Source organism: Callithrix jacchus, chromosome 10 (genome assembly GCF_049354715.1).
Source record: "Callithrix jacchus isolate 240 chromosome 10, calJac240_pri, whole genome shotgun sequence".
Lineage (NCBI taxonomy): Eukaryota > Metazoa > Chordata > Mammalia > Primates > Cebidae > Callithrix > Callithrix jacchus.
In genome coordinates this window covers 57,447,024-57,472,521 of record NC_133511.1, presented here as the reverse complement: position 1 = coordinate 57,472,521, position 25,498 = coordinate 57,447,024, and the positions used below count along the sequence as shown (strand labels likewise).

The window sequence follows — 25,498 nt, the reverse complement described above, 5'->3', positions numbered from 1 at the left end:
ATGGAAAAGTTGTTTAGGTCCAATTCACCAAAAGCAATAAATGTTATAGCAAAAAACAGAACTTGTACCCACATTCCCACTGCTCCTAATGCAGTGCCCTATAAACAGGAGGCACTCAGTGAACAGAATTATAGGTGTATCAGAAATCAGTAGATCCAATCCATCTATGTTACAGATGAGTACAATTATCTAAAGGTTAAGCAACTTGCCCAAGAGTATGATGTGAGTTAGTGGCAGGGCTGATCCAAGAACCCAAACTTGGAAAATGTTTTAAAAGTCTAAATTCTCTAAAGCACAAAGTCCCTGCAATATGCTGACAGAGGAATATAAACAAGATAGTGAAAAACCTAAAGTTAATTTTTATTGAAATTAGATTTTAGCATTAGCTAGTAAGAAATAAAAAACACAGCCATCAGAAAGACAGTGTTAGATTTTTATTATTATAAAAAGAAAGTACTTCCAAAAACCTAAAAGGGTAAATTCATTACCATATTTCCCAATACTTTCTTAACACTTAAAATAGCATAGAAAGAAAAACAGAAATAGTTTCATGTATCTTTTTATGTACAGAATCTTGTGTAAAAAGATTAATTTTGAGCAAGAAAAAAGTGAATTCCTATGCCAAAAATTTACTAAAGTACTGATTATATTAATCTTATTGATTTAAAAAAAAAGTGAAGGGGTTAATTAAAGCCACGTACATTAGGAAACTGCAAGATAAAAATGTTGTTTTTTTAATATTTAATTTATAAAACAATATGGAACGCTTCACAAATTTGCGTGTCATCCTTACACAGGGGCTATGCTAATCTTCTCTGTATATGTGCTGCCAAAGCGAGCACCATAAAAATGTTTATCATTTATTGTTTACTAAGTGTAATGCACTGTGCTAAATAAGCACTTTACACATACCACCTCTTTTTACAACAAACTTACGGGATAGGTAATACAATTATCCCCATTTTGCTGATTATGAAAATAGGGGCTGCCTTTGAGTAACTTACTCAGGTAGCGGCAGAAATAGAATTTTCTCTCAAATCTGTTTGCCTCTCTAAAAGATACGCTTTGGGGTTTGTTGTTGTTTTTTATTTTTTGTAGAGAGAGCGTCTCACTATGTTGCCCAACCTGGTCTCTAGCTCCTGGCCTCAAGTGAACCTCCTGGCCTCTCAAAATGCTAGGAACCGCCACACCCAGAAGTAAAAGCTATGCCTTTAACCACCATCCTATTCAAGCTCTATCAAGTTTCTGACTCTCTTTTAGATCAAGGTCAATCCATCACATCTAAGGGGGAGGCTACATGATCTCTAAGGCCCCTTCTAAAAATGATTCTGTGTCACGAAACACAGAAATCAGTTCTGAATTCATACAATATTTCTGACAGGATACTCCAGGCCTAAGGGGAAGGCCATCAGGAAATGAACAGATAAGAAGAAAAAGGGGAAGAAAAATTTAAAGGAGGAGAAAGATCATTATCATCACACCCTTCCAAGGGACCTAACATAGCTAGACATAACATTTTACCAGACATCAGGGCCTCTGTGACAAAAGTGGTCAAGGGGGCCGGGTGTGGTGGCTCAAGCCTGTAATCCCAGCACTTGGGGAGGCTGAGGCAGGTGGATCACGAGGTCAAGAGATCGAGACCATCCAGGTCAACATGGTGAAACCCCGTCTCTACTAAAAATACAAAAAATTAGCTGGGCATGGTGGCACGTGCCTGTAATCCCAGCTACTCAGGAGGCTGAGGCAGGAGAATTGCCTGAACCCAGGAGGCGGAGGTTGCGGTGAGCTGAGATCACGCCATTGCACTCCAGCCTAGATAACAAGAGCAAAACTCCATCTCAAAAAAAAAAAAAAAATTGGTCAAGGGGAACCTAGAACAGGAATTGAAAGCAGAACTATAAAGGGTGTACATAAATTTACATATAGCTTAGCCCACTAATGTGATTCCCCTCCCAGCAGATGAGGAAGGAGCTGCAGGAAGGACTTGCAGGAGTCAGTGACCATGAGCTTAATGCTGGGCTAACACAGACTTCTAACAGAAACAATGATCAGCAGTTAAACAGGAATAGTGGTTATTAAGTTTTCAGAGGAGGCATTACCACTACTGTCATACATTTGGATGGAAGTGAATTTTCAGGACACAGTTATGAAGGAACTAGCATTTGTTCCATTAAGTTGTTTAAATTCCTGGCATGTTCTAGGCACCATCCATGTGGCTTTCATGTGTTGCCACACTGAACTCGGACAACAACCTTGGTGGATGTGATGATTAATTTTATATGCCAACTTTATAGGCCATGGTGCCCAGCTATTTGGTCAAACATCATTCTAGATGTTTTGTGAAAGTATTTTTTGGGTGAGATTAACATTTAAATCAGTGGACTTTAAGCAGATTACCCTCCATAATTTCGGTGGGCCTTATCTAATCAGTTTAAGGCCTTAATAGAAAAAAAGTTGATTTTTCCCTCACTTTGGGAGGACAAGGCAGGTGGATCACTTGAGGTCAGGAGTTCAAGACCAGCCTGGCCCACATGGTAAAACCCCATCTGCATTTTCTTTTTTCTTTTGCCCTGGTACTTGCTGACTGTCTGTATTTTTAAAACTGCAAAAATTAGCCAGGCATGGTGGCAGGCACCTGTAATCCTAAGTACTCAGGAGGCTGAGGCAGGAGAATTGCTTGAACCCGGAAGATAGAGGTTGCAGTGAGCCAAGATTGCACCACTATACTCCAGCCTGGGCCACAGAGCGAGACTCCATCTTAAAAAAAAAAAAAAAAAGACTGACTTCCCCTAAGCAAAAAGAAATTCTGCCAGTGGAATGTCTGTGCATCCAAAGTGCGACTCTTCCCTGGTTTTCCTGCCAACTCTTCCCTGGGTTTCCTGCAACTCTTTCCTGGGTTTCCTGCCAACTCTTCCCTGGGTTTCCTGCAACTCTTCCCTGGGTAGCCTGCCAACCTACCCTGATGATTTTGGACTTACTAAGCCTTCACAATTGCATGAGCCAATTCCTTAATAAAAATCTCTCTTGTAGAGAGAGAGACACACAGACACAAATCCTGACAATAAAATAAGTATTTCTCCCAACTTTACCAATGAGAAAAATCATGGCCTGCCAGGACCCATTCTCCCTTTCCACTACATCACACACTAAAATGTGTGACTTGGGACTCACATTCTAGCCTGAGGGGCTCAGGTGGGAGGTACAAGGTAGTAAGCATGCAACATTGTAACCATAAGCCACAATTTCCAGGGAGCCCCTTATGAGACTGATACCACACATACCATACATGTACCCAGAGCCTCGATGTGTCCAAGTGATGTACTATCCTTTCTCTGGTTTACTAATTCAGTTATTTCAGGTAAAAATAAAACAAATATTCCTACCTAATTCAGTATTTGAAGACTTTGAAAAAGGAAGAAAAAATAATTAGTAAAGAATTAAAGTAAAAGATAAAAAGAAAAATAAAAATGATTTGTGACAATTAAATGATGGTAGCCTTTGCTTTGTTTAGGTTCTTTTTGGATAATCTTGCATTCACTTTCAACAACTATTTATTTTGTGCTTTACGTTTTTTTATAGGCTCTTCTAGATATTGTAGAGTACTAACTAGCTGGAGGGCCATATAAAATAAAGTAAATGTGCAGGATGAAAAAAGACCAACTAAATTGCCTTAAAGAAGTCAAGGATTCACAGAAGAGGTGACATTTCTGCTGGAATAGAAGTATGAGTTTAAATAGTGGAGAAGAGGGATGGTATTCCAGACAGAATTTCTGACACAGTGTAAGTCACTTGAGTCTGTTAGGTTGCTTAAAGTGCAAGCTGGGATGGGGGGTTATGGCAGAATATAAAGTTGGAACAACCAGCTAGGGTTACATAGTAAAGAACAATGAATTCCCATGCCAAGGAGTTTGAGCTTTATCCTGCAATCAGACTTATGAAGGAATTTCTAAGCAGGGGAGGGACAAGGCCATGGGCTAAGCCTTTTTAGAGACCATTCCATAAAACCACATCCTTTACATACATAGAAGGACAGCTAGGTCCAGCTTGGTCACTGGGGCAAATATAATCACAGATAAATAAAGTTTGATAAAAATTAAACTTTCAATAAAAACTAAGCCTTACAGTCTTAATAATAGGTTTATTATTAGAAGGCATGAAAGTATTTCATGTGCTCTAACTAAAAAAATTAAAGTTGAGTTTACGCATAGTCCCAACTAAAAATCAATGCTTCAGAAATTGGCAACTAGTATAATTATAATTATGCAATAAATACATATGTAAAAGTTTTCCTCAGAAAATGAAATAAAACTCAACTGAAATTGATGTAAGAAAAATTATTATATTATTAAATACATACATGGAATCTGTATCCTAAAATTTAAATTAAATATAAGCCAGTGGGCAAAAGGTGGCTGAATAAAGCTGGATTTTGCAAATCATCAAAAATGGAAAAAGAAACAGTGTTGAATTATATTTCTAAAGAGTACAGTGGCCAAGAAAGGAATCTACAATAAAGGAATATAAATTAGGAACTAAGGTACTAACAAATCATTCATTCCCTTCCACCCTTTCATCCTTTCACTCTCTCCTTTTCTGCTTATAGTTCTCTTTTTCATCAATCCCAGTGGGATTTTAGAGATCTTCCATTCCAATAGCCTCCCCCCAGTTTTACTTTAGGAATTGAACTCTGCAAATAGTTGTGTATAAAATCCCAGCATACAAAACAGATAAAAGCATAGAAAGCCACCTGAAAATGGTCAAGGAGAGGAGGGGAACTGGAGCACCTACATTTGGCCTTGACTTCAGCCTTCATCCACTTTCCCTCTGAAACAGCTCTCCAAAGAGCCCTTAATTTTCCTCAGTAAAGTGTAAAACACATTAGTCCTTGTCCCAACCTTCCTAATTTACAAATGAGGGAATTATGCCCTAGAGAATTGATTTAAGGGAGTTCCCTGAGGGGAAAAAACAAAAACTATTTCCTGGTACCTCTGCTAAAATTAAAGTGTTTCCTCTTCTTTATAAACTTGAACTCAAATGTCTGGGTTAAAAATTGTTTCTTGGCCAGACCCAGTGGCACACGACTGCAATCTCAGCACTTTGGAAGGCCGAGGCAGGGGGATTACTTGAGCCCAGCAGTTCAAGACCAGCCTAGGTAACATGGCAAAACCCTGTCTCTATTTAAAAAAAAATTTTTTTTTAATTCAGTTATTTCTAAGTTATTCTGGAAGTCTATGACATCCCTCTACCACAAATTCCCATCCAAAATTCACATAAGCACTGGGCTCAGTGGCTCACGCCTGAATTATTGAGCCCACAAGTTCAAGACTAGCCTGGGCAACATAATGAGACCTGTCTCTACACAATCAACAACCACAAAAATTCACATAGGTCTATAACCACATATTATATGAGTGCCTACTTGAGGCCAGATACTCTGCTAGGAACATGTTATCTGTTCTCATTTAACCATCACCAGAAACCTCAAGAGTTCAAGAAATTAAGCTCAGAGAAGTTCTGTAACCTGCCCAAGGTCACCGAGCTAGCAAGGTGGAATCTGGTTCTATCTGACTGACTCCTAAAGCCAAGCTTCAGACCCTTGCACTCTTTCTAATCCCAGCGTTTTCCAAATATTTTCCGATTTTTACCCAGACTTTCAGAAATGCAGAACTGTCAGAATTTCTTGTCATTTCACAGAGGATGTACTTTTGCATCCAACCCTGTGGGAGGAATCCCTCATGCTGCAGCCAAGCACAAAGGCATCAAGCCTATTTAAACCTCGAAACTCAAGACCATAGAAAGGCTAATCCCCATCCCCACCACAAACTCCTACCAGGCCTTTTACAAGCACAGGCTACACACATTCACTCTTATGGGAAACAGGGACTGTCAACAATTAATAAGCCTACAAAATCAGCTCTGAGCTGACCCCTTGAGAGGCTGGCTTTTAGGTTGCATAACTTTCGGATATTATCCATAGGTAAAGATATTAGACTTTGTATTTAGGGCTGCCTTGGGGCAAAGGATGACTATCACTGCAGACTAGGTACCAGAGCTGACATTTAATAATTTGCATTTGAGGGAAGGTCAAGGGAATTCGGATTGGGGCACCCTCTGGAAGCAGGGGGAGTTGAAGTGACTGTCGTGGCCAGTTGTAGAACAGCCTGAATCAAGAGTATAGGGCCGGAACCACTATTAAATTATTGGTAAAGAGAGGAGAAAATTTAAACAGAACTGGGATTTCGGGCCACCCTCTGGAAAATGTAAGCCAAAAACCGAACAGATCCTAGGCGTCAAGGGGTGTGAATTTCGAGGTGGGCTCCGTTGCCTGGGCTCCGCGGGTCGGGGATTCCTGGCAGTTGGGCCTGGGACAGCGAAGCCCCCGTTCTCCCTTACCTTCTGTTGGAAGTAGAGAACCGAATAGTTCTTGGCTAGAGGTGGGAGGGATGTGGGGTTGGTTGGCAAGTGTAGGCTGCCGAGGGCCCTTAAGGCCGGCCGGAGGGCTATGGTGGCCCAGGGCGCCAGAAACAACAGGAGCAAGAACCGGAGGGCTCGGCGGCCCATGGCTCAGGCTGGCGGCTGCGGTGCGGGTGGGAGGGCGAAAAGGAGGCCGGCAGAAGCACACAGCCTAAGCCCTGCCCAGCCTGCAGCTCCGCCCGCCGCAAAACGGCTCCTCCCGGGGGAAACCCAGAGCCAGCCAGCTCCTCAGTCACCGCCCAAACCAGGTCACCCCAGCCACTCTGCCCCGATCCCCGAGGGCACCGCCTCCATTCCACTTTTCTCTCGCGCCGTCTGCTCCTTAGCACTCATTTTCATTGCGCCAAAAGTCTGCCCTTATAGTGCTAGGGCCTACTCCTACCTCATCGCTGTATCCCACGCTTTATCTAAAGCGCCCCCAAAGCCCACCTGTCCTTCAGGTCACCCTGTATCCCTATCATTATCATTACCGCCAAACCCCGCCCGGGCTGCTTCAATTCCACTGCGACACCTCCTGCCCTCCGCATATCTCACATAATGGCAATAACAGCTACCATGTCTATTTATTGAAGGTTCACTACAAGCCAGTTTATCACGAGGCAGGGTGGCACAGGCATCATCTCCTGTAACTCAACCATCACAGCAATCTTGTGCGTCCTATATGATTGTTATTCCCACCTACAGATGAGAAAACAGGCTCAGGGAGGTGCGGAAACTTGCATTAGATCACTGATAGCAGGAAGCGAAGCACGTCGTCGCAGACCGCTGGGTCCAGCTCCAAAGACTGTGCTCTTTGCACCCACCTCCATCATGGAGCCTAACCACTCCCTATGATACTCCGTTCTTGGGTCACCCAAACCCTTGTTGCTCGCACAACCCATCCATTACAAAGGTCTCCCCAGGTCCTCATCGCTCCTAAATCCCGCCGGGTCCCGGTCCCTTCTTCCAAGTAACGCCCCCTTTCTTATCCGGCACCCAAAAACCAATTCCGTGCCCCACCACCCTCCTTGCCGCCGCTCCCTTCCTCTTCCCTCCCCTTTGTAGCGCTAGCCCCTAGGACGGCGCGGAGTCTGGCCTCCACAGCTCTCAACCCTCTTCATCCAGCTTCCATTCCCTCTTTCAGTCACTCCGCCAGACCTCAGGGAGCCCTCGCCCGCTCCACACTTTCCGGGAATCTCTAGCCCCAGGAGGCTCAGAGCTTCTCCAAAACCAACTTTACAGACTTTACTGCTGCTCCACCTGTCGGGGAGAAATATTCTACCCGCAGTTTGATTAAAATGGTCGTTCCCGGATGCTTGCAGGATTTCTTGGCTAAGCTCCACCCTCTGCTGCGCCTTTTTCTGATTGGTTCTGAATAATCCCGGCCCAAGAGTTACTTCCGGCGGAAAGGACGCGGGAGATTCGATTGGAAGGCTCCCGGTGGGTGTGCGTCACTGTGCGTCGCCTGGGCCCGCTCCTGGTCTTCTGCCTCAGGTGAACTGGGTAAAGTGGTTCTCGGGAAGCCCAAGGGCCGGAGACTCTCAAGGTGGCTCTTAACTTCATTTTGAATGAGACCCAGAGCCCGCACTTGTTTTTTCACAAGTCATTCTCCGTAAACCGGCATCCATGAGGGTAAGGGTATAAACGTCAGTAATTTTATTTTAGATTCAGTGCTGTGGCTATCACCCAACGAACGTTTATTGAACACTTACTGTGCCATGGAGCTAGTCGCGGAGTGAGCTTTTAGAATCGGAAATACAGAGAGGAAAAGGCGCGACTCTCGCTTTTGTTCAAATACTCAGCTGGCCGCTGTGCAGAGTAGTACGTGCTGAAGGGGGGTTGCTGAAGGGGGGTCTTCCCAACTCCTGTGATGGCTTAGGGGGCCATAATTAACTGAGCCATGTGCTTAAGCCAGAACTTGAATTTTTTTTTCCTTTTCACACCTAGCCAGTCCCTACCAGCCTCTTAAATATCTCAGATCTGTTTACTTCTCTCCATTATTCACTGACATTATTTTGGTTCGACCCTATGACTGCTGCATAGCTGTGATAGTACCTCCCCCACCCCCGCCTGGTTCACCTGCTTTCAGTCTTGCTACCTTCCAGTCCAGTCTCCACATTGCCCGGCTGATAAAGTTCATATTTGATTGAGACACTCCCCATTAAAGACCTTTCAGTCGCTCCTGTTTGGTCTCAGGTTTAAGCCCAAACTCTTTAACATGACTTACAGGCTCTTTCCCGTCTAACTTTTGCCTGCCTTTTCAGCCCCAGTGCTGAAAACCACTCCAGCCTTTTCACCACTCCAGCCATATAGAATTTCTTTTGTGTTCCTGAAGGATACTGTCGTCTCTCTCACCCCAAACCGTCTTCTGATCCTGTCCCTGACCTGGCTAATTCTTACTCAGTTCGCAAAGCCTTTTAAATCAGAAAGATTTTCCTGACCTCGCAAGACTGGATCACAGAGCATCAAGAAATTGTTTGTTCTGCAGATACTTAAATACCTCTTTCCTCTGTGCCAAGAACTGCTAGGTACTGGGATCCAATGATGAACAAGGTAGATTCCTGTTTTCATGAAACTTACCTTTTATGGATGGAATTAAGGAGAATTAACGAGGAAACTATGAATTAGACTGGTCTAAGAAGGCCTTTCTAAGGAGTTGATATTTAAATTGAGGCCAAAAAGATGAGCATGATCCAACCATGCAAGAGAGGGAAGGAAAAACATTCTAAACAGAGTGAACAGGTTGTGCAAAGGTCCTGAGACAGGAAAGAGCTTGGCATGTTAATGTTCAAGAATCTAAGGTAAAACCGGTATTGCTGGAATATATTCAGAAAGTACATTTATATGAGAGGAGTCTGGAGAGATGGATAGGGGCCATATCATGGTTAGGATGTTAATCCAGCACCATAAGCAGGAGATAATGGTGGTTTGGATTAAGGTGATGGCAGAATATATGAGGGAAAAGCGAATGATGGTTTCTAGGTATGGAAGTAGATTCAAGTACCTTCTGATGAGTGTCATGTGGAATATGAAGGAAAGGAAGGAATGACAAATGACTCCTAGGTATCTGACCTGAGTTACTGGTTAGTAAGTAGTGCCATTTACTGAGATGGAGGAAAATTGCAGGCAAAGAGGTTTGAGAGGAAACTAAGAATTCAGATTTTTTAACTATTAAACCTTGATATCCCTATGAGACATCAAGTAGGGTTGGCTCTCAGGTAAGCAGTTAAGGTATGGAAGTCTAGAGCTTGCATGAATTACCATTTCATTGATAGTTATATATTGTTTGTCTTAGCCAATAGACTATAAATTCCTTGAACACAAGAGCCTGTTTTTTCTATCTCTTTAACCCTGTTACCTTCTACATCCCTGTAATAAATGCCCCATAAATGATAGTCAATGGAAAAACTGTACTAAGATTTTCCTGGTTCATGTTTTTAAAGTATTTTTCATCAGTAGTTCTCCTTTGGAGGTTTTCTCTCTGTTTTTTCTTTTCTCTCTTTTTTTTTTTTTGTTTTTTTGTTTTATTGTTTTTTGAGACAGAGTCTCACTCTGTCATCCAGGGTGGAGTGCAGTGTCCCAATCTCAGCTCACTGCAACCCCTGCCTCCTGGGTTCAAGGGATTCTCCTGCCTCAGCCTCCTGAGTAGCTGGGATTACAGGCACGTGCCGCCACGCCTGGCTAATTTTTTTGTATTTTTAGTACAGACAAGGTTTTACCGTGTTAGACAGTAGGGTCTCAATCTCCTCCCACCTGCCTCGGCCTCCCAAATAGCTGGGATTACATTCGTGAGCCACCCCACCCGGCCTGTTTTTTTGTTTACTTAATTTTCACTCTCTTGCCTGCCTGTCTTACTTTTCTAGAATTTTCGTGTTCATGTCACAAAATTATTTTTTAGGGACTTATTGTGACTGCCTTTAGAAAAATTAAACGAATATGTGCCCTTGGAGGAGACCATTAGATAGTGTTAAGAAAATAATTCAAAATAGCAACCCTTCCCATAGCTGAGGCCTCTTGGCCTGTAAAATATAAAATGTAAAATTGGAGAATAATAAGGTGACAAAGGTTTTCTTGCAAGGCAAGAGCAGTTTGGAGAGGAATGAAGAAAAGGAGAAAAGTTAGTTATACTTTTCTTTGCTTTATGCCATTAGAAGTTTTTTAAAGGAGTAATTTCATCCTTTAGGCAGTCTTGCCTATCCTCTTCTCTTTCCCCATCCCTCCCATCAAAAACTAAATTAATCCCCTTGTTATATTTTCTCATGGCACTGTATGCATTTCCTGTGTAGAATTTGCCAGAATTGCAGATAAATTTTTTGTGATTGTTTATGTAATGTCTGTCTCTTATACTAGCCTGTAAGTCTAGTGTCTAGGAAGAGACCTTGTCTGTTTGTCCATCAGTCATACTATCCCCACCTGGCATTTAGCAACTGCACAATTAATAACTGATGAATAAATAAATGTGTTAGTATATTAAATTGGAATATGATTTTCTGTGATGGAGCTGAAAGAAATGTAATACTATATCATCATTCTTCTCAATAAATCTGAGAAGAAAGAGAAATTGCAAAGATACGATGTATGAAATTGTTCCTGAGTATATCATCATGTCTTTGTAATTTTAGTGTTTACTTATTTCTGATGTTTCATTTAATTATTCATCAGACATGTAGTCACTATACTGCAAGTCAAGCAGTAGAGAGAGACAGAGAAATAAAGCAAACTATAACACACCCCAGAGCCTAGGTTAAAAAATAAATAAATACAAAAATAAATAAATAAACTAGGTGGCAAATATGAAGGAAATACTATTAAAACGCCAAAGAAAATAGTTAACAGTAACTGTCTGAAAGGATCTTATTCTGTTATTGTCCAACAGACAATAAACAGGAGGCCTTTTTGTCATTTGCTGGGGTTCACCAGGTGAAATACAAATAGTGAAAATACTAATGATCCTTTTCATTACAGTTCTCAAATTTGCTGTTTTTAATAGATTTTTTAGACTTACTTATTTGATCCACTAGAGGGCAATAAACCCTTAAAGACAGTGTAAGCAACCTTTAAAAGCACAGTAGTAAGTGCTGGCACAATTAATTTAGAAATAAATTCAAAATTTCCTGCTTATTTAAGTTTTTCATTTATTCATGAGTTGTCTGCCCAATTAGTAAATTTTTTTTGGGATAGACGGTATCTTATTTTTACTTAGCCCAGTATACTAGTCATGTTACAAATTTATCCCATTTCCTAAAGTTTGAATAGCAATTGTGTAAAGAATATGATTTGATGAATGCCCATATTGTTGTGGTACAGTATAAAATTCTGTTTTAGAGCCCTAAAGAAAATAGTCTCTGCTCACAATATGACCACAAGTTAAAAAATTAGAAGTGAGGGTAAGATGTAAGTAATGATTAAAATAAGTACTAAATAAGGTACTGTCTATGAAACTAGTTTGTGTATTTTGTATACGAATATAAGATAATCTTATGATGTGGTAAAATTCTGTTTTATATTTAATGCTATGTGGCAAAATTGTAGCTTAGGAAGAGGAACTGCAAGTCATGAAGAAGATTAATATCTGAAGTTCACATTGACAATTTCTGAAAATATAAGCAGATCGTCCTTCTAAGATCTTACTCTGGGTCCAGGAAAAAAAAAAAAAAGTATTAGCAGATAAATTTAATATAATGTGGCATGTGATGAATTAAAGAGTAATTTAACTTCTCGGAAAATGTCATAGAAAAGAAGACTTCTAGGAAGGATCTTAAAGAAGAATAAGCATTACCAGGAGAATGAAAGAGCATTTTAGAGAGAAGAATGGAAAAAAGCAAAGGCATAGAAATGTGAAACATACTGTGGGGTGGGGAAGAAAGGAACACAACTCAGATTGTTTCCCTTAGCATAAACTACTGGCACATAAACAGCAAGAAAGAAAGTTAAGAGAATAGGCATTAGGGAGAATAAAACCAAATAGACGATACACTACAATAGACAAAACAAATGGTAGGACTACAAAGATACAATAGTATATGGTGTAGAAAAAAAAAGAAAAGCCATTCTGTTTGTTAACAAAGAAAGACTTTTTAGGGAACTTCAAATGAAACAGGAAGAAAATTCTGGTATCATATGGCATATGCCTCATCTGTTATAAAAATTTTCTTAAATTGCAAGATAGTGCTTATAGTTCTTCATTCATTCAGTAAATTTTGTTTTGAGATAAGTCTCTGTTGCCCAGGCTGGAGTGCAGAGGCGCAATCACTGCATATGACAGCCTCAATCTCCCAGGCTCAAGCAACCCTCCCATCTCAGCCCCTGAGTATCTGGAGCTACAAGTGTGCACCACCATGGCCAGCTAATTTTTTTTATTCTTATTTGTAGAGATGAGGTCTCGCTGTGTTGCCCCAGCTGGTCTCAAACTCCTGGGCTTAAGCAATCCCACCTCAGCCTCCCAAAGTACTGGGGTTGCAGGCCTGATCCACTACACCTGGCCCCATTCAATAACGATTTATTGTAAACTTAGTATGTGCTGAGCACTGTAGAGAACAGGATGGACTAGGTCCCTTTCTTTATGAAACTTAGGCAAATGGTGGATAGAATGAACAAAAATAAGTAAGCAAAGACATATATAGGATGACTCTCCAGCATGAATAGTACCACAAAGGATAAAACAGGTGGTGCCATAGAAACTAAGAGAAAGGAGGAGTCTGCTTGGGCTAAAGTGGGACTCTCTGAGGGGATAACATTAAAGATTAAAGAATGGTAAAGAACCAACTATTCCAAGACCTAAGGGAAGAATATCCTAGGTAAAGAGAACAGTAAGCACAAAACCCTCAGAAGGGAAATTGTTTGGTATGCTTGAGGAGCTGAAAAGAAGGCCAGCGTGGCTTAAAATACAGTAATTGAGGAGAGTAGTACAAAGTGAGATCAGGGATTGGCAAGATCTAGATGACCCAGGGCTGCACAGATCATTATGAGATATTGAGACTTCATTCTAAAGAGGATTTTAAGCAGGTAAGTGACAGCGTCTTCGGGAGTGAGCTTTATGTTCTTTTAGCTCCCCTAAATCACAGGTGGATGTACCACCATATTATACCCCATCCTAAATTAGATTTTAGAGATGTGGAAGGAAGGTACCTTTTTTGACATAACATCATTTGTTGTGTTAACTAAAAGTTATAGGTGGTCTTTGTTTTGTACTGAGCTCCTGCACTACACCCCAGTGGACCAGACTAAAAATCAAAATGGAGTTATTTATGCTTCAAAGTTCCACCTCACCAAATCGAAACTACATTGTTATCTGACCTTCCTAGAACTCAGGAGAGAGAAATAACCTTTGATACTTAACAACAGAAAGTAGCCTTATGTTAACCAGTTATTCCTATATTTTTCTGTTTCTCTGTTCCTACTTTAGGAAGAAAGTAACTTTGAAATGACTAAGCTGCTTTTTGTTCTTTGTTTCTACTTTCTTCAGCTCTTCTCTGTCTATAAAACCAAACTTCTCTGCTCAGCCCCCTGGGACATTTATTCTATTTTACGGAATAAAGTATTTCCCAGTTCTAGAATTGTTATCGGAAAGAGGTCCCAATCTAGACCCACCAAAAGGGTTCTTGGATCTCGCGCAAGAAAGAATTCAGGGCGGGCCAAGCGCGGTGGATCACGAGATAAAGAGGTCGAGACCATCCTGGTCAACATGGTGAAACCCTGTCTCTACTAAAAATACAAAAAAATTAGCTGGGCATGGTGGCGTGTACCTGTAATCCCAGCTACTCGGGAGGCTTGAGGCAGGAGAATTGCCTGAACCCAGGAGGCGGAGGTTGCGGTGAGCCGAGATCGCGCCATTGCACTCCAACCTGGGTAACAAGAGCGAAACTGCGTCTCAAAAAAAAAAAAGAAAAAAGAAAGAGAGAGAGAGAGAAAGAAAAGAAAGAATGAATTCAGGGCAAGTCCATAAAGTGAGAGCAAGTTTATTAGGAAAGTAAAGGGATAAAAGATATAGAACAGCCTCAAGGGCTGCTGGTTGCCCATTTTTATGGTTATTTCTTGATGATATGCTAAACAAGGGCTGGTTTACTCATGCCTCCCCTCTTTAGACCATGTAGGGTAACTTCCTGACCTGACAGCTGGCATTTGTAAACTGTCATGGCACTGGTGGGGGTGTAGCATTGAGGACAACCAGAGGTCACTCTTGTCACCATCTTGGTTTTGGCGGGTTTTAGCCAGCTTCTTTACTGCAACCTGTTTTATCAACAAGGTCTTTATGACCTATATCTTATGCCAACCTCATGTCTCATCTGGTGACTTCAAATGCCTTAACCATCTGGGAATGCAGCCCAGTAAGTCTCAGCTTCATTTTACCCAGCCTCTAGACAAGGTGGAGTTGCTTTTGTTCAAACTCCTCTGACAGAATCATAAATAAAGCCAATTAAGATCTTTCACAAAATTGTTGTAATTTTGTTTTTTGATAGTTGCGATGGCAAGGAATTTAAGGTTTTAGCACTCATAATGGCAGTTTTCTTTTATCCCTCTTTCTGTCTTTCCTTTGTATCTGTATTACCTACCCTATTGTGTCCTTAGAGATTGCCATGTAGCCTAAGGTGACAACCAAATCTAGGAATATTTCATCTGCTTGTGGCAGAACCTTACTAATGTATACATAAGAGTCCCAACAGGGATAGCAAAAAAATAGGATTAGCTTTTTCTTTTCTGTGCTCCTTTTAATAGCACAGATCAGTGATTTATGTAAATTATTTATCTTTCATCTTTGCAAATTTTCATCTTATTACCTTAGGTGCAAAGATTTTATTTTTATAGAAATGTTGTTTTGATAGACTATCAGGATTAGTATCACTTTAACTTCTCCCTTCCATACTCACCACATTTCTACATTTCTGATCGTCTTTATGGAGTACTATACCAAAAAGATTCTATTATTTTAAAACCAGTGACCTCCAGTCTGTCAGAATTTGCTCATGCCAGTATCAAAAACAGTATCACTCATTTTCAGAAATTGAAAGCTTTTGCCATGTGTTTACAAATGAAAGTTTCTTAGTATAGCTTTATCTTAAACAGTTACAAAGACCTTTGTTTTAAAGCAAGTATTTTATGCTATAAATAACCTAATCCATTTAAAAAATTAGTAAACAAACCAAACTTATTTTTTTGAGACAGAGTCTTACCGTGTCGCCCAGGCTGGAGTGCAGTGTGGCATGATCTCGGCTCACTGCAACCTCCGCCTCCCGGGTTCAAGTGATTGTCCTGCCTCAGCCTCCCTAGTAGCTGGGATTACAGGCCCGTGCCATCACACCCGGCTAGTTTTTTATATTTTTGGGAAAGACAGTGTTTCACCATTTTGGTGAGGCTGGTCTCAAACTTCTGACCTCAGGTGATCTGGGCCTCCCAAAGTGCTGGGATTATAGACATGAGCTACTTACCGCACCCAGCCACAGACCAATCTTTTAATTTTGGGTTTTTTGTGTTTTTTGTTTTTTGAGAAAAAGTCTCACTCTGTCACCCAGGCTGGAGTGCAGTGGCAAAAACACGGCTCACCTCCTGGGTTCAAGCGATTCTCCCACCTCAGCCTCCCAAGTAGCTGGGGCCACAAGGTCATGCCATCATGCCCGGCTAATTGTTTTTTGTTTTTTGTTTTACAGAAATGAGGTCTCACCATGTTGCTCAAGCTGAATTTTTACAAAGAAAATATAAAGAGGGAACATTGCTACAGGCATACCTCGGAGATATTGTAGGTTGGGTTTCTGACCACTGCAATAAGGTAAGTATTGCAGTAAAGCAAGTCACACAAATTTTTTGGTTTCCCAGTGCATATATTAATAAAAGTTATATTTACACTATAGTGTACTAAGTATGCAATAGCATTATGTCTAAAAAAATACATATTTTAGTTAAAAATATTATTTTTAAATGTTAATGATTATCTGAGCCTTCAATGCATCAATTTTTTGTAGTGGAGGGTCTTGCCTCAGTGTTGATGGTTGCTGACTGCTCAGAGTGGTGATTGCTGAAGGTTGGGGAAACTGAGGCAATTTCTTAAAATAAGACAACAATGAAGTTTGCTGCATTGATTGACTCTTTCTTTCACAAAAGATTTTCTATACCATGTAATGCTGTTTGATAGCATTTTACCCACAGTGGAATGTCTTTCAAAATTGGAGTCACTCTTCTCAGACCCTGCCACTGCTTATCAGCTAAGCTTATGGAATATTCTAAATCCTTTGTTGTCATTTCAGCAGTGTTCACAGCATCCTCACCAGGAGTGGATTCCATATCAAGAAACTATTCTCTTTATTTATCCATAAAAAGCAACTCCTCATAAGTTCATGCCTTATCATGAGATTGCAGCAATTGAGTTACATCTTCAGGCTCCACTTCTAATTCTAGGTCTCTTGCTATTTCCACTAAATCTGCAGTCACTTCCTCCACTAAAGTCATCCATGAGGACTGGAATCAACTTCTTCCAAACTCCAATTAGTGTTGATATTTTGACTTCCTCCCATAAATCATGAATTTTCTTATTAGCATATAGAAAGGTGAAACCTTTTCAGAAGATTTTCAACTTACTTTGCCCAGATCCATCAGAAGCAGCATAAATGGTAGCTCTGGCTTTAAGAAATGTGTTTCTGAAATAATAAGACTTGAAAGTCAAAATGACTCCTTGATCCATGTGTATAGAACGGATGTGTTAACAGGCATGAAAATAACATCAGTCTCCTTGTGTTAACTCCATTGGCACTCTTGGGTAACCAGGTGTCTTGTCAATGAGCAGTAATATTTTGAAATAAATCTTTTTTTCTAAGCAATAGGTCTCAACTGTGGGCTTAAAATATTCAGTAAATCATGCTATAAACAGATGTGCTGTCATCTAGGCTTTATTTTTCCATTTCTAGAGCACAGGCAGAGTAGAATTAGTGTAATCCTTAAGGGCCAGAGGATTATTAGAATGGCAAATGAGCACTGGCTTCAATATCAAGTCACCAGCTGCATTCGCCCCTAAACAAGAAAGTTAGCCTGTTCTTTGAAGCCTTGAAACCAGGCACTGACTTCTCTAGCTATGAAAGTCCTAGATGTCATCTTGCTCCCATATAAGGCTATTTTGTCTACATTTAAAATCTATTGTTTAGTGTAGCCACCTTCATCAGTTATCTTAACCAGATCTTTGGATAACTTGCTGCAGCTTCTGCATCAGTACTTGCTGCTTTACCTTGCAGCAAGTTATGGATTATGTTTTGGAGATGGCTTCTTTTCCTGAACTTCAAGAACCAACCTCTGCTATCTTCAAGCATTTTTTCTGCAGCTTCCTTACTTCTCTCAGCCCTCAGAATTGAAGAGCGTTGGGGTCTTACTCTGGATTAGGTTTTGATTTAAGGGAATGTTGTGGCTGGTTTGATCTTCTAGCCAGACCACTAAAACTTTCTCCATATCAACAATAAGGCTGTTTTACATTCTTATTTATGTGTTCACTGGAGTAGCACTTTTAATTTCCTTTAATAACATTTTCTTTGCATTCACAACTTTGCTGTTTGACACAAGAAACCTAACTTTTGGCCTATCTCAGCTTTCAACATGCTTTCCTCACTAACCTTAATTTTTATTTCTGTCTTTTGTTTTAAAATGAAAGACATGTGACTCTTCCTTTTACCTGAACACTTAGTCCTCGGAGGGTTAATAACTGGCCTAATTTCAATATTGTTCCGTCTCATTATAGGGAGACCCAACAAGAGGGTGAGAGACGGTAGGGCAGTCAGAACATATATTTATAGATTAAATTCGTCTTATACAGGTGCAGTCTGTGGCACCCCAAAACAATTACAATAGTAACATCAAAGATCACTGATCACAGGTCACCATCAGATATAATAAAAATGAAAACTTTTGAAATATTGTGAGAATTACCAAAATGTTACAGATGGAAAGTGAGCACATGCTGTTGGAAAAATGGGCTTGCTTGACACAGGAGTGCCATAAACCTTCCATTTGTAAAAAAAAAATGCGTTTCTGAAGCATAATAAAGTGAAGTATAATAAAAGGAGATATGTCTGTATTTCATTACTTTACTTCTCTGATTTTTTTTTTTTGTTTGTCTGTTTGTTTTTTAGAGATATAGTCTTGCTCTGTTACCCAGGCTAGAGTGCCATGACAAATCGTAGCTCACTGTGGCCTTGATCCCCTTGGGATCAAGTGATCTTCCTGCCTTAGCCTCCAGAGTAGCTGGTACTACAGGTACGTGCCACCACACTCAGCTAATTCTCCTATATTTTTTGTAGAGACAGTGTCTCCCTGTGTTTCCCAGGCTAGTCTCGAACTCCTGGGCTGAAGTGATCCTCCCACCTCAGTCTCCCAGAGTGCTGAGATTACAGGCATGAGCCACCACACCTGGCCTTCTTGATGTGTTTTATACAAGAATATTAAAACACTTTGAGTTATCCTTTAACATGTAACATTTTGCTTTTTCTGTTTTTTCTCAACATGTATAAATGAGCACATTGAAATCTAATAAAGCAATATTTCAGCTAAAAAAGAACCATTTCCACCAATTTAGTTCTTTAAAGGTTTTATGTAAGTTCATGTACCGATTGAATATACCTTATCTGAAATTTCTGGGTCCAGAAGTGTTGTGAATTTTGGATTTTGGAATATTTGCATATAATTAATGAGATATCTTAGGAATGGGACCCAAGTCTAAACATAAATTTTGTCTGTTTCATGTACATCTTATATAAATAACCTGAAGGTAATTTTATACAATACTCTTTTTTTTTTTTTGAGACAGAGTTTTGTTCTTGTTGCCGAGGCTGGAGTGCTATATGGTGCGACCTTGGCTCACTGCAACCTCTGCCTCCCAGTTTCAAGCAATTCTCCTGCCTCAGCCTCCCAAGTAGCTGGTATTACAGGCGCCCACCACCATGCCTGGCTAATTTTTGTATTTTTAGTAGACGTGGGGGTTTGACCATGTTGGCCAGGCTGGTCTCAAACTCCTGACGCCAAGTGATCCTGACGCCTCAGCCTCCCAGTGCTGGGATTACAGGCATGAGCCGCCGCACCTGGCCACAATATTTTTAATAATTTAGTGCATGAAACTAAGTTTGTGTTAAGTACTTATGTGTGGAATTTTGATTTGTGCCATCATGGCAGCACTCAAAAAATTTCAGATTCTGAGTTTTGGACTTTTACATTAAAGATGTTCAACCTGTAATTTCCTTCGTATTGATGGCAGGCACAAGTTTTGTATCTTTTTGTAAAGGTGTGAAGCAAGTTAAATGACATCTTTCCTGAATTTCTGGGATGGAGCATTTATTAAGAAATAGGATATAAGAATTTGCTTAAGCCACTCTGTTTTAAATATGATTTTCTTCCTATTAATATTTTAAGCAGAAAAAAATTATCTAATACATTAGTACCACCTTTACTTTGAAAGTAAAAAAATGACATCTGTTAGCTTAGCCATGGAGATTAAATGGTTTTCCTAAGAAATGAATGTGTACTACAATGAACGATTTGCCAGTCATCTCAATGGCTATTTTGTTTTGCAGGCCACAGAGTGAACACATGAATAGAAGAAGAAAATTTCTTCTTGCCTCAGTACTTGCTCTCCAGAATTCAAGTTTTATATATCCATCCTGTCAGAAGTGCTTATCTAGGATAATCGTAGTCTCCCAAAGGTAAAAATAAAGTCTGTAAGTGAGAGAGGAAATATAAGTGCACACTGTAGATTTCCTGTGGCTCAAGAGCAAAGACCAAATTTCCCAAACCAGGACATCAGATTCTCTCACGGATTGGTTCTTCTGTAAACCCCAGAACAGATTTCACTGCTAATCCTCTATTATGAGAGAAAAGTTTTAAGTTACTATCAAGTCCTTTGATAAATACCTGGCTCAAGGAACAAAAATAACTTATCAGAGAGTAAGTCCCAATATTGGTACAAAACATAGTCCATTTCTGGGATATCCCTGGGAATAATATAGGAGGCTTTTGTTTATTGTTTATTTTTGCATGATCCACAGAATAGTTTTTAGTATAAATAAATAAACTCCTTGAGACCAGGTACTATGTTATAGTAATATCTATTCTTTAGCAACTAGAAAGGTATTTGACATTTACTTTTTTTTTTTTTTTTTTGAGACGGAGTTTCACTGTTGTTACCCAGACTGGAGTGCAATGGCACGATCTCGGCTTACCGCAACGTCCGCCTTCTGGGTTCAAGCAATTCTCCTGCCTCACCCTCCCAAGTAGCTGGGATTACAGGCGCGCACCACCATGCCCAGCTGATTTTTGTATTTTTAGTAGAGACAGGGTTTCACCTCGTTGACCAGGATGGTCTTGATCTCTTGACCTCGTGATCCACCCGCCTCAGCCTCCCAAAATGCTGGGATTATAGGCGTGAGCCACCGCGCCCAGCTGACATATAATTCTTTATTATCATGCTCAGATGCAAGCCAACTATATCTGAGAGCCTAAAATCTTCCTCTGATCTTTATAGAGTAGAAGTGAGAGGTTAGATTTGAAGTTTCTCCAGAACACTGTCTCTCTTGCATGAAAGAGAAGAGAAGAATACCTAGTAAGTAGCTAGAAGTATTTAGGAAAGAGTAATGTGCCAGCAATATTCCTAACTAGTTTTTTTGTCTAGTTAGCATTAAATGGGGAGGCAGAAAGGGATTGGCAGTTATAACTCACATCTAGACTCTAAGTAATCCTTGAAATAGTTATTACACTGTTTATTTATTAAGTCACTCTCTCAAGTACTCATTTATAAACTCTAAGGGAAAGACCTGTTTGTGTTATTCATCATTAAATCCTTGGCATCCCTCCTAGGGCTTGGTTCATAGAAAATATTCAACAAATGTTCATTAAATGAATGAATAAGTGATGGTATTATAGTGTTTAGATTGTCTTAGGTTCACCTATTTTCACTTTGCTGCCGGTCATTTGAAATAACTAAAACCGTTGGGCTACTTGCCTTTCATCAGGATCTATACTTAGAAGCAGTGTGGTATACTGTCCTTACTTAATGTTGTCAGATTCTTAGACACCCCAACTTTAAGCAGAATGATGTATAATTAAACCAATTTTTTTCTCATCAATGTTATAATGACATTATTTGAGAACCTGCTATAAGTAGTGTTGCTTTAAGTCACAATATTCAAGAACCTATCATTGACATTAAGTGAGGACTTACTGTAAGGGAACAATTTCAAACTTCAGAGAACACAACAGAGTTGCATGTAGGCTCTGGCACTCATTAACTATGTGACTTAGGGCAAGATATTTAACTTCTGTGAGTCTAATTCCTCATTTGTAAAACAGGATAATGGTACCCACAATATGGGATAATTGTAAAGTTAGAGATAATGCACCAAAATGTTCTAATACATAACATATATTAGGATTTCCAAAATGGTAGCTATTATTATTATAGTCTATTATAAGTATACTTTCCTTATTACAGTATATTATCATGATTAAAATCATAATTCTCTGGAACAGATTGCCTGGTTCAAATCACAACCCTGCCTGTTATAGCTGTGTGGCCTCAGGCAAGTCATTTTAATTATCTGAGCCTCAAAATGGCTCAGAAAGCGATATCTGCCTCATAGCGTTCTTGTAAGGATTAAATGGATTAATATACATAACATGCCTAGAACATTGTCTGATACATTACCAATAATATATAGATATAAAATCTTTTTTAAACTCTTCAGTCATTTATTTTAAAGATAATCTGCAACAAAAATTTAGGTTGAACAATAATGCCATTGTTATTTAGACTGGTATTATCAATAGATAACATTAGTGAGTGTTTACTGTACAGTAGGCACTGTGCTAGGAGCTTTTTGGACATTATATTTTTTAATACAACAGTCCTATGAAGTGAATGCTATTGTTAATGCCAACCTTTAAAGGAGACAAGTGAAGCTTACCACAAATCATCATACAGCCAGCTAGTTAGGGGCAGAAACATATTCAAGCCTAAACAATCTAAATTCTATTTACCTTCATAATCACCATATGACTTCCAAATTAGCAGTGGAATGTGTATTCAGAATGACACCTTCCCCTCTCTTTCTTAGAGCTTAAAATGCCCTGGGAAAGGACTTATGACTGGACGCTTTCAGAATATAAAACCCATGGCACATAGTCCTTGCCTGTGGAAACATAGTCTATGGGGAATATAATCTGTTTCTGCATATATTACTGAGGGAATGTGTTTAAGGTTTTCAAGGTAAACAATCATATCATCAGCTAACAGTGACAGTTTGACTTCCTCTTTATCAATTTAGATGCACTTTCTTTCTTTCCCTTGTCTGATGGCATTGGCTAGGACTTCCAGTACTATGTTGAAGAGGAGTGGTGAGAGTGGGCATCCTTATCTTGTTCCAGTTGTCAGAGGGAGTGCTTTCAACTTTTCCCCACTCAGTGTTATGTTGGCTCTGGGCTTGTCATAGATGGCTGTTATTACTTTGAGGTTTGTCCCTTGTATGCCAATTTTGCTTAGAGTTTTAATTATAAAGGGATGCTGGATTTTGTCAAATGCTTTTTCTACATCTACTGAGATGATTATGTGATTTTTGTTTTTAAAATTCTGCTTATGTGGTATAATTACATCTATTGACTTGAGTATGTTAAACTGTCCCTGCATCCCTGGTATGAAACCCACTTAATCATAGTAGATTATCTTTTTGATATGTTGTTGGATTAAATTAGGTAGTATTTTGTTAAGGATTTTAGCATCTATGTTTATTAGGGATATCAGGCTGTAGTTTTCTTTTTTGGTTATGTCGTTTGCTGATTTTGGTATTAGAGTGATGCTGGCTTCATGGAATGAATTAGGGAGGGTTCTCTCTCTTATCTTGTGTAATAGTGTCAAAAGGATTGGTACCAATTCTTCTTTGAATGTCTGGTGGAATTCTGCTGTGAATCCATCTGGTCCTGGACTTTTTTGTTGGTGGTGGTAATTTTTTAATTGCCATTTTAATCTTGTTGCTTGTTATTGATCTGTTCTGGGTATCCAGTTCTTCCTGATTTAAGCTAGGAGGGTTGTATTTTTCCAGGTATTTATCCATCTCTTCTAGTTTTCTAGTTTGTGTAAAAGTGTTCATAGTGGCCTTGAATGATCTTTTGTATCTCAGTGGTATCAGTTGTAATATGTTCCATTTTGTTTCTTTATGAGGTTATTGTATTTCTTTTTCTTGATTAATCTTGCTAATGTTGTATCAATTTTATCTTTTCAAAGAGCCAGGTTTTTGTTTTCATTTATCTTTTACATTTTTTTGTTGTTTGTTGGTTTCAATTCCATTTAGTGCTGCTTTGATCTTGGTTATTTCCTTTCTTCTGCTAGGTTTGGGTTTGGTTTGTTCTTGTTCCACTAGTTCCTTGAGATATGACCTTAGAATGTCAGTTTGTGCTCTTTCAGTCTTTTTGATGTAGGTATTTAGGGCTGTGAATTGTCCTCTTAGCTCTACACTTGCTGTATCCCAGAGGTTCTGATAGGTGGTGTCATTATTGTTGTTCAGTTCAAAGAATTTTTTAATTTCCATCTTGATTTCATTTTTGACCCAGTGATCATTCAGGAGCACCTTATTTAATTTCCATGTATTTGCATGTTTTTGAAGGCTGCTTTTGGAGTTGACTTCCAGTTGTATATCACTGTGGTCTGAGAAAATGCTTGATATAATTTCAGTTTTCTTAAATTTATTGAGGCTCGTTTTATGGTGTTACATATGGTCTATCTTGGAGAAAGTTCCATGCACTGTTGATTAGAATGTGTATCTGCAGTCGTTGGATGAAATTTGTGGTATATATGTTAGGTTCATTTGTTTCAAGGCATAGTTTAAATCTATTTTTTCTTTGTTGACTTTCTGTCTTGATGACCTGTCTAGTGCTGTCAGTGTAGTATTGAAGTCCCCCACTATTATTGTGTTGCTGTCTATCTCATTTCTTAGGTCTATTAGTAATTGTTTTATAAATTTGGGAGCTCCAGTGTTAGGTGCATATATGTTTCGGATTGTGATATTTTCCTGTAGGACAAGGCCTTTTATCATTATATAATGTCCTTTGTCTCTTTTAACTGCTGTTGCTTTAAAGTTTGTTTTGTCTGATATAAGAATAGCTACCCCTGCTTGCTTTTGGTGTCCATTTGCGAGAAACGCCTTTTCCCACTCCTTTACTTTACTTTAAGATTATGTGAGTCCTTATGTGTTAGGTGAGTCTCCTGAAAGGCACCAGATAGTTGGTTGGTGAGTTCTTATCCGTTCTCCTGTTCTGTATCTTTTAAGTGGAACATCTGTGCCATTTACATTCAATGTTCGTATTGAGATTTGAGGTACCATTGCATTCATGTTGCTATTTGTTGCCTGTGTACCTTGGATTTTTTTGTTTGTTTTTGCTTTTGCTTTTTAAATTGTATTTTTGTATTATAGGTCCTGTGTGATTTATGCCTTAAAGAGATTCTGTTTTTGATGTGCTTTCAGGATTTGCTTCAAGACTTAGAACTCCTTTTAGTGTTTTTTTCTTTGTTTTTTTTATGGAGTTTCACTCTTTCACCCAGGCTGGGGTAAAGTGGTGCAATATCAGCTCACTGCAACCTCCACCCCTGGGTTCAGGTGATTCTCCTGCCTCAGCCTCCTGAGTAACTGGGATTACAGGTGCCTGCCACCACATCCAGCTAATTTTTGTATTTTTAGTAGAGATGGGGTTTCACCATGTTGGCCAGGCTGATCTCGATCTCCTGACCTCAGGTGATCCACCTGCCTGAGCCACTGTACCTGGCCTAGCAGTTATTATAGTGGTGGCTTGGTAGTGGCAAATTCTCTTAGCATTTGTCTGTCTGAAAAAAACTATCTTTCCTCTTACATGATGCTTAATTTTACTGGATACAAATTTCTTGGCTGATAATTGTTTTTGATTTTTTTTTTCTTTTTTAGTTTTTTTTGATAATTGTTTTTTTGAGGAGGCCGAAGATAGGCCCTAATCCCTTCTAGCTTGTAGGGTTTCTGCTGAGAAATCTTGCTGTTAATCTGATAGGTTTTCTTTATACATTACC

General features: G+C 39.5%; 2 protein-coding genes and 1 non-coding gene across 6 annotated transcripts in view; 1 reads left to right on the top strand and 2 right to left on the bottom strand.

Annotated features, from left to right (window-relative positions):
- The window catches only part of PRCP (prolylcarboxypeptidase), an 80,633-nt gene extending 72,846 nt beyond the window's left edge, over positions 1 to 7,787 (bottom strand). For 2 of the 3 annotated variants that reach the window (XM_054241860.2, XM_002754749.7), the window contains exon 1: positions 6,394 to 6,589. In XM_054241860.2, the coding sequence (XP_054097835.1) occupies positions 6,394 to 6,561 (168 nt within the window). In that variant the 5' untranslated portion in view covers positions 6,562 to 6,589. Of the gene's footprint in view, positions 1 to 6,393; positions 6,590 to 7,611 lie in introns of those variants that run through there. The other variant, XM_078340115.1, reaches the window with a different exon arrangement.
- On the bottom strand, positions 753 to 854 carry LOC118145928 (U6 spliceosomal RNA). Its single transcript, XR_004731412.1, has one exon. It is a non-coding gene; the product is annotated as a U6 spliceosomal RNA (small nuclear RNA).
- An 85-nt stretch (positions 7,788 to 7,872) lies between the features above and the next one.
- Positions 7,873 to 25,498, top strand: part of DDIAS (DNA damage induced apoptosis suppressor) — a 30,432-nt gene continuing 12,806 nt past the window's right edge. The window contains exons 1-4 of one of the 2 annotated variants that reach the window (XM_054241859.2): positions 7,873 to 7,947; positions 16,098 to 16,216; positions 18,558 to 18,681; positions 19,992 to 20,120. In XM_054241859.2, the coding sequence (XP_054097834.1) occupies positions 20,008 to 20,120 (113 nt within the window). In that variant the 5' untranslated portion in view covers positions 7,873 to 7,947; positions 16,098 to 16,216; positions 18,558 to 18,681; positions 19,992 to 20,007. Of the gene's footprint in view, positions 8,086 to 16,097; positions 16,217 to 18,557; positions 18,682 to 19,991; positions 20,121 to 25,498 lie in introns of both variants that reach the window. The other variant, XM_002754747.6, reaches the window with a different exon arrangement.